The sequence below is a fragment of the Arachis duranensis genome, chromosome 4, assembly GCF_000817695.3.
Source record: "Arachis duranensis cultivar V14167 chromosome 4, aradu.V14167.gnm2.J7QH, whole genome shotgun sequence".
Classification (NCBI taxonomy): domain Eukaryota; kingdom Viridiplantae; phylum Streptophyta; class Magnoliopsida; order Fabales; family Fabaceae; genus Arachis; species Arachis duranensis.
In genome coordinates, this window is record NC_029775.3 from 567785 (window position 1) to 577320 (window position 9536).

Consider the following 9536-nt stretch of genomic DNA (forward strand, 5'->3'; position numbering starts at 1 on the left):
ATAAATAAAATAAATATAATATTTCAATATATATACATGCTTTAAAATAATTATATTCTTCGCCTTTATTACATATTTCATTGGCACAAAAAAAAGAAATAATTACATATTTTTTTAAAGATTATTTTAATAAAGACATTAAAAATATCTTTTTTAAAGACATTTACATATATTATGTTATTATTGGACATTTTTATTAAATTGGTTAATAATTTATTTTTTAATAAACCAGAATAAAGTCGGTTTATTATAACAACAATAATAAACCTAATTGTCCACATTATAATTATTAGACTCGATTTGATCCGATCGATTTACACAATCTAAACCGAATCATATTTAAATTTTTTGATAAAAATATAAATATATCTCTGACTTTTTATTTTGAGGACATTTAAGTCCCTAATAATTTAAAAATACAATTAGGTTCCTAAAAAAATTCTAACCCTAACCCCTTGTTCAACCCAAATGTCTCACTAATCTCGCTAAGCCCAATGAATTATGTAAATTCGTCGGTTCGACTGGGTCTAATAACAATTAGGTTTATTGTTATTATTATAAAAAAAATCGGTTTTATTTTAGTTAGTTAAGAAATTTAAAAATAACCAATTTATTAATACGTTCAATAATAATACGGCACGTAAGTATTTTTATAAAAAGACGTTTTACGTGTTTTTATAAAAGCATTCGTTTTTTTAATAGTTAAATACTTACTTAAATTTTAATAAAAGTGTTGACTCACTAAACTTTGTTATTATAATAATGACTTGAAATAAAAAGGAAAAATAAATTATAAGTACTGACCCGGTTTCAAGGTTGAATGGAAGATGGGCGTCATAACCCGGTAGGTTCTTAACAATGGAGCTCGCAGAAGCAGAATCTATGAGGGGTTGAAGAAGAACAACAACCAGAACCACACACCAACATCTCCAACCCATGCCTCCTTCGATCTCTACACATCATCAACATTCCATGCTTTTTTCTTATTTATACATATTTTATAACTTGATGCCCCACTACGGATTTTAATGGAGGTTTTATACAATTAATTAAATTACTATATATTATTGATTGTAACAAAATCTGAATTTTGACAATTATTCTAATTACAAAAGATACAAGATTGGTCGTTGATCAAATATTAGATTCGAAAAATAATTTGAACAATATGGATAATTAGGAACATAGAAACAGAGAGCGAAGATTGAACAAGTACCAGTTAGGTTCCGGAGTTTCCACCAGAAGTTGAAGCAAGCAAAGTGGATTTATTGTGAACTGAGCTGGATGGAGAGAACATAATGAATTTGCTTGTCAATTTTTGCCAGCTATAGCAAATCTACCCGTGTCCTCTACTTACGGTGGTCATGGACGAGTTTTTGTCCTATCTGACTTTGTTTTGTCCTATAATAATTCGCATCGAATTCGTGTCATTTTTATATGTAGGTAGTAAAAATTTAAATTTTATTTCATTTTTGTGGATATTCGCTCTGCTTCTACTTGCTTCTATAATTATTAAAATTCAACAAATAAAATTAAAATTTAAAATTTATATAACTATCATTACATACATAACATAAATTAAAATAAAAATTTAAATATGATATAATATTATTAATTATTTTACTAATTATTTTATATATATTATATATATGAGTTAAGTCTCAAAGTGGTCCATAAAATTTAATAGTTACCCAATTTTATCCCTAAAGTTATACGTCGGGACCCACAGTCGTCCTTATAGCAATTTCTATCTACCTGACTCTACCAGAAAATTGATCTGTACTCTTCTGTGACATGCTGGCAAAGAAAAAACGACGTAGTATTATTATGGCGCATAAATGAAAAAAAACGAAGTCGTTTCTTTTTCGAAACCCCACTCTCTCAACGTTAAACTAACGTATTGCCTTCCTTTCTCAAAACATAACACAAATAGAATTATTTTTTTCACCTCTACCTGTACGATATCATATGCAAAAATATATAAAAGAAATTAAATATTTTAAAAGAAATTGAAAACACACATAGTAGTTATTACAATAAAAATTTTATAAAATTCATTAAACCAATGGTTAATTTGGTTTTAATATTGAAAATATTGAAATAATGAGTAATCATTTTACTTGCTTCATCTGATATGGACTATCAATGTCACTAGTTAAAACATGGTTCGACCATGTATAATTGAATAATGGCATGTTAGTTAGTGACACTTGATATGTTAATATAAATGATAGTATTACATGACAAAAACATATTTTGCTTTGTGATTTGGCTACTTGTTATTGATATATTATGATTACAAGTGATTTGATTTAATCCCTGAATTTTGTTAAACTACTTAATTTAGTCTCTAAAATTAAAAAATCGTAGACTAGTCTTTACACAAATATGAGAACAATAAAAAAAATTTAATAAACCTAAAAATATTAAAAATTTGATTCGTCTAACGAAATTTAGTGATTAAATTAAAGTACTTATAATAATGTCGTTGAGTGACATGTGAACAACTAATAAAATGTTATTTGGAGTTTTAGCTATATTAAGTGTATCAAAAGTTGGGAGTAGATTCTTTCCGATAAAAAAAATAGATGTTGTCCAATGTATAATTTAATCTTTTATTTTTTTTTCTATTTAATTTTAGTCTTATTTAAAAAATAAAAAATAAAAAATCACACTTTATTTTTTCAAGTTATTTTTTTACTCGAGAGAATCTATTTCCTCAAAGGTTCTTGTAATGCTTCTTGTTTTTTCTCCTTTGTCGTAATGTTTCTTTAAAAGATTCACAAACATGGTCAATCACATGTTTTTCAGCCCATTTAAAAAGCCTATATGCCCACTCTATTATATGTATATTAAAATATAAATAATATTAACTAACTTGGGTTGGTCGAGTGGTCAGTTTACTTTTTGTTTATTATATTAAATAATATTAAGTCAATTATATTATGGACTTGTTTGGGTGATATTTGGATATAATAATATAAAAGTACTCTTTGTTTATTTATTACATAAAAAATATTTTTTTATAAGGAAAAAATTTGTTTATTTATTACATAAAAAATATTTTTTTATAAAGAAAATTTTTTTTAAAAAAAGATGTAAATTACAGTTTCTAAAAAAAAGATGTTTTTTTTTATTTTTCTAGTGCTTTTACTTTTACTACTAAAAATTTGCCAAACACACTAAAAAATAAAAAAGTATCTTTTTTCATTGAAAAAATATATTCTTTTATCAAAATAATGACGTCCAAACAAGCACGTATTAAAATCAGCTACTAAAGCCAGCTAATATAAAATAACATTAAAATATAAATATACATTAAAAATAAATTAAACTACATACATATTTATACACAAATACATTAATATTAATTTTAGTGTATAAATAATATTTTTTATCACTTATTCCTCAACTTATAGTTAACAAAGATGATTACAAGTGTAAACAAAAAAGTTTAAATATGATGGCTAGATTCAAGTCCATGACAACACTTATAGTTAACAGAAGTTACCTCCATTTCATGTCCACACTTAACAGGGCATGGAATTTGAGCTAAAATATCTGTGGGATAATTAGCAAATTCTCTATGTGCACATTTCTGTTTACGCTTGCTTCTCTCATGCTCATAATGATGTTTAAAACCAGAATCAAAGCTTACTTCTTTATACAATCTTCCCTTCTTCCAAGCATCAAAAGCTTTCACTGTGTAAAGCATAGCTTCACCTTCACCAAGAAGCTTCACCTGACGCCCTTTACTCAGAACTACCCATCCGTTTGGGTCTTGTTTAAGTAACAGCAGCTTCTGTATCTCTCTGGTTACAGAGTTTTCTTCTTCTTTTTCTTCATTCTTCTTCTGTTTCTTGGTGGAGAGTAGTAAGTTGTCTATGGCGATCCAGAAGCATGGTATAATCTTTGGGCTTTCCCTTCCAAATTGATACCACTCAATTGATGTGGTTTCTGGTGATTTCATGCTTTCATTTAAGTTCTCCAAAGCTGTTGTGAAATCTTGGATCCACTTATTGTTGGTACTACCATAGATGAACAGGTAGCAGCCCTTCTCTATCTGATTTCATGGAAAAAAAATTATTATTTTCGGATATAAGGTGAAATAAAATTTGTTTGTAAATAACAAGAAGACAAATGTTAGGAACCGTCAGAATTTATTATTTTTTGTCGTTACTTAACTATCAACTGAATTTATTTAAGAAAAAGTATAGGGAGACAATGAGTTTAGTGAACAATGTAGTTATGCATTTAGTAACCTCCCTTCTTCACTTGTGATTTTCGTGATTTCGTATATTTTTATTTTATTGAGCCAATTTTAAACTCTATTATTCACATTGTTTAGGAAAGTTATTGTTTACCTAACAAAACTTTATTTAATCTAACTCATTTAATTTAGAAATCTAACAACATACTTTATCCAAAAGGATAAATTCTGATGATTCTCTATCATTCCTCTAACAATGACGTGTATTTTTATGACAAAATTTTGTTTATAAATAACTATAACGCTCTCTTGTAACACGTTTCTCTCTTTCTATATATCTTTCTCTTCCTCTTTCTCTTCCATTGCGCTTCCCTTTTCTCTCTAAGGGGTGAGATTATTGAGGTGATGGATATATACATAGTAATAAGAGGGAATGGATTCTCTCAATTTTTTTAACAATTGAGGGAGTAAAGTGTGATTTCTTATTATTAGTTTTATAAGTGGGACCAAAAATAAATATAAAAAAAAAATAAAAAATTAAAAATCACACTTTACACTCTTAATTTTTTTTTAACAATTGAGAGGATCAATTCTCGTAATAAGTGACTAGGAAGGATAAAACATAAACAATTCTAGATGTTTAGGTGCAAATATTCACATACCAATTCCCTTATTGATGGACTGAGATCGGTGAGTACGTTCCAAAACCAGTCCCATTGCTTTGTAAGACGAATGTGATCAGAAGCTCTAAATGGGAATCCATCAATTCCCCATGTAGAAATTGTGTGCTTTGCATCATGGTTCTCTACTTTGCCTTGAGGGCCTATGAGCATTATAATTGCCTTGTCCTTGTAGTTGAAAACCTCTCTCATCAACCTTATACCTGTTTTGAACTTAAATTCCTTTACCACATACCACCCTTTCTCAAGATTCTCCAATGATGCTTTGCTTGGTTTCTCATCTCCATCACCCTCATCCACTAATTGAATCCATAAAATCTTCAAGTCCTCTTTCTTGTAGCCTTGTATCTCTTTTGGATCTTCCTTTAGTTTCTCATTCATTGATTTTAGTAGTTGAATCTCACCTTCAAAGTTGTCATCAATACTTGAAATGAACAATAATACGTACTTATTCTTGAAATCTTGAACGCCAACCTGCAGTTAAGATTCAAATATTATGGATCAACCGTCTATCATTAGAAGTCACTCAGATAAAGACATCTAAAACGTCTTTTTTTTAAAGATGTTTTTTAATAATTAAAATTTAACACATATAATTGATTAAATTGTATTATTTTTATGAAAATTAGGCTAGACAAATTAATTTAATTGAAAAATAGTTAATCAAATCTTGAACTGGTCTAAATTAATATTTTTTATATAAAAATAATTACAATACTTTTATTATAGAAAATAACTAAAATACTCTTATTACATATATTAATTTTGAGAATCGTAAATTCTAGTCATTTCCTTCTCTGTTGTAATAGGGTTAGGATTTAGAGTTTTTAAAATTAATATATATAAAAAATAAGAGTATTTTAGTCATTTTCTATAATAAGAATATTATAGTTATTTTCTATAAAAAATAATATTAATTTATATTAGTTCAAAGTTTGATTTACCATTTTTTCGGTCAAATTAATTTGTCAAGCCTAATTTTGACAAAAAAAACACAGTTTAATCGATTATATGTGTTAAATTTTAGTTATTAAAAAACATATTTAAAAAATGACGTTTTAGACGTCTTTATCTGAGTAGCTCCCTTATCGTAAATCCTAAATGTCATAGATATAACCATTTATGAACCTCTTCCTATCAATTTAAATTTAAAAAAAAAAAAACAGTATCATAATATGATACTAGAATTTCTATAACTGAAAAAATAACATACTAAAGATATAATCATTCATATACTTCTTTTATAACTTAATTTTTTAAGAGAAGTAGTATCATATACTAAAATTCTAGCCATTAGAGACCATGAATAATATAAAATGAAAGAAATAAAAAAAATCACTAGAGACGGATGAATAATATTAATAATTAAACAACGGAGTATATCAGATAAAGCTAAATTATTAATCAGTATAATAATGCAAATACTACCTGCTGTTCTCTGCTAATTCCATTATAGACAACTAGTTTTTGATCTTGGCTTCCATTATTAGGAATAATAAGAGCATCCAGAAAATTTACAATATCAATATCCTTATTAGTAGTAGTTTCAATGGCACTACTGATAATATCCTTGCGCCTTTTGTAATCTTCTATTGCTCCTGCATTCACCATGAATTGAAGATTCTAAGATCAAATAATGTAAGAGAATAAACACCCTTCACTAATTAAAGGCCGCTAGTTAATTACAAAACCTATAATTAACTACCTATTTGCATTTTACACTTCTCCCGGAGTTCCCTGAAATTTTTGAGAATGGAGTCAATCTTTTCATCAAATTTGGATAATTCATACTTATAACCCCTGAAAGAATGAAAGCAATGCCAACTATATGAAAAAAAAGTTACACAAAATAAAAAAAAGTTAATTCTGTATATATAATATATTAATTCAGAGTGTTTTTAACAATTAAATCATATTATATATATTCTGAGTAATTCTATTTATATATTTAAACTTGTGTATATCACTATAAAAGTGAAAAGAATAAATAAAGCACACATTAAAACCACAATATATGTGAATGATCTTGCAACTAGTGATGCAGAGAGAATGAACAAGAGTTATTAAAAGAGACATTGAATGATAAATTGTTATTAGAGTGTGTGTTTACAAAGGCAGTTAAGACCTATATATACTACTAGAGAAGCTGCACTAACAACCTCTAACAGCTCCTAACAGAATTCACTTTCTAACTAGCTAACACCTGATAACTTGCTATCCAAGTTACCAGCTTCTTCTCCCTTAACAATATAAATATTTTCAGTTGTAAGTAAAGTGTCTTTGCAATAACTAAATATGAGTGAAATCTTAAATATTTTTATGTTTTAATAATTAAATTTTATTATTTATTATTTTTAGATACTAAACTTGGAATCTTTGTTAGTAAAAACTTTTTTATGTGGTGACAATAATAATATATGTATATTTAAAAAAAAACTGTTAAATAATAAAAAATATTATTTTAATTTTAATAATATTTTTAAAATATTATAATCAACGTAAATTTTAATTGATTGATTTTATAAATTCTATAAAATATATTCCACTATTTTAATTTAAGAATAATTAACTCATCATTTTATTACTTTACCAATTTTTTTACTTTAAAAAATCTTGATCCAATCATCTTAACCACGATAGTACATGCATATTTGAATGATCATGTATATAATAGATTGGAAAAGTATTGGGTACTAATATATTATCTGTTAATTTATTGTCAATAATAATTAATTATTATATTTTAAACACATGTATAAAGAGACACATTTAGAAACTATATCTATAAAGATACTTTTATTAGACACAATTATAAAAAAAATATTTTTATTAAACACATTTATAAAAACCTTTCTATTAAACATAATCATAAACAAGAATTGACAGAAGTTGGCTACCGGAATTGAAGCTTACTTATGAGTGAAGGAATGAATGTGGGTGGCAGAGGTGACAAGGGTGATGATTGCCCAATAAACAAGAACAGGGATGTGATGCAATGTTTCAGCCAAGGCAGGAACATCCTCAATGTTGTACTCTTCATTATTGTTGGTCATGCACTCACCAATCACTTCCATCACCTTCTTCATCAATCCATTGAACCTACTCAGCTGCTCCTTGTTCTCACTCAAGTTTTCAATCCCATTCAACTCCGCCAACCATTTTCCGAGTTCGTCGCCACGTGGCGGCAACGCTAGGTGCCAGAACTTTCCAAACTCTAACGCAAATGCGGCTAGAGATATCGCTGCTTTTGCTTCCCATGAGTAAGATCTCAACTGTTTCAGTATCAATATTGTTATTTCATCTGCAAATTCATCTTTCTCACCGCTGCCTACACATATCATCTACAATAATATTCAAAAATTAAAAAACTTGTATTATTCACTTGTGTTTATGAATTTTCTGTAACTTTTGTTGAATTTCGGAAAGAAGAGTAGAATAAAAAAATAATATTATATATAAAATTATTGTTATCTGATACAAGAGTCATGTTATTTATAAAGATATTTTTAACTAACTCAATAAATATTTATCTACTAACTACTAGTTATTACTGATTTAATTCTCAACTACTAACAATTCTAATAATATTTTAATAACTTTCAATCAAATTTTTAATGTGTTTTGAACAAATAAATTTTGTTATAAAATAATTAGATTTTCAAAAAATATCAGATAAATTTTTTTTGTCAATAAAATTTTTTAAAAAATTAAAATATTTTATCTGAATTTTTTTAAAAAACAATTTGGATATTTATTCTATAATCTAATCATATGTTAAATTAAAATCAATATATTAGTGAAATAATCCTGTTTTGTTACTCCCACATCATATACCCAAACTCAAGTTCGCAAATTAATATCATGCATTGGAACCATTATAATATTCCGCATTAGAGAGAAAGGAGTATTTAGAAATCAGAAATATTTAATATAAAAAAATAGTCAATTTTTATAATAATTAATAGATATTAAATAAGATATTTTTTTCTTTCTAATATTACTGTTTAGAAATAGAGTTATAACTTTGTTAATTTAAACTTTGTTATTACCTGGCATGAAATTTGCTTTAAGAGAGGGAGTCGCGGAAAAGATATTGATGGAGCCGTTTCTTCTTTATCTTGATTAATTTGTTTCTCGTTCTGTTTATAGAAAAAAATAAAAATAAAAAGAAATCATAATCATTGCCAATGATCGAATGCTTAAAAATATACAAATATATTTTACCTTGAAAATCAATTCAGAAGTTTCAATTGAATGTTTGATAACATTTGAAGCAACAAGGTAGAGCGATCCATGGTCGTACTTTTCAACACAATGGAAATGTGTTTGGTAAACTTTCTCTAGAATCTTCTCATCACTTATTTCGAATGGGTTCACCAAACCCTGATGATGAGGAATTGCCTTAAACATTATTATGTTTGTTTTGGTGATTTAATTAGGCCTGTTTTCAAAGTTCATTAGATGAACACTTTAGATGCCTATTTATATATAGCTAGGATAAATAAAGCAAATTAATTTACATTGCCAATACAAAAATTCTTGTGGATCAACAATTTTTAATATTTTTTGTCATTATTTAGTAGTATAAATATTAAATTATTTTAAATAAATAAATTTTATTAATTTATATATATATATATATATTT

At 26.5% G+C, this 9536-nt stretch overlaps 2 protein-coding genes across 4 annotated transcripts in view; both read right to left on the minus strand.

Moving 5' to 3' along the window:
- Nucleotides 1-1194, minus strand: part of LOC107482478 (serine carboxypeptidase-like 13) — a gene marked incomplete in the record, with an annotated part of 7991 nt that extends 6797 nt beyond the window's left edge. The window contains 1 exon segment of the mRNA XM_052260948.1: nucleotides 805-1194. Coding sequence (XP_052116908.1) covers nucleotides 805-938 — 134 coding nt within the window.
- Nucleotides 1195-3407: 2213 nt separating this feature from the next.
- On the minus strand, nucleotides 3408-9321 carry LOC107482477 (protein SIEVE ELEMENT OCCLUSION B-like). 3 transcript variants are annotated; one of them, XM_016102987.3, is made up of 7 exons: nucleotides 9115-9321; nucleotides 8940-9029; nucleotides 7804-8162; nucleotides 6596-6690; nucleotides 6319-6488; nucleotides 4873-5364; nucleotides 3408-4063 (listed from the first exon to the last, which is right to left on the minus strand). In XM_016102987.3, exons 1-7 carry the CDS (start codon nucleotides 9298-9300, stop codon nucleotides 3455-3457), a joined length of 2001 nt encoding a protein of 666 aa, XP_015958473.1. In that variant the 5' UTR covers nucleotides 9301-9321; the 3' UTR covers nucleotides 3408-3454. The 3 variants fall into 3 exon arrangements, with proteins under 3 accessions (XP_015958473.1, XP_015958472.1, XP_015958470.1); XM_016102986.3 differs by having other exon boundaries at nucleotides 6596-6627; nucleotides 7804-8231; XM_016102984.3 differs by having other exon boundaries at nucleotides 7804-8231.
- Nucleotides 9322-9536: the final 215 nt, after the last annotated feature.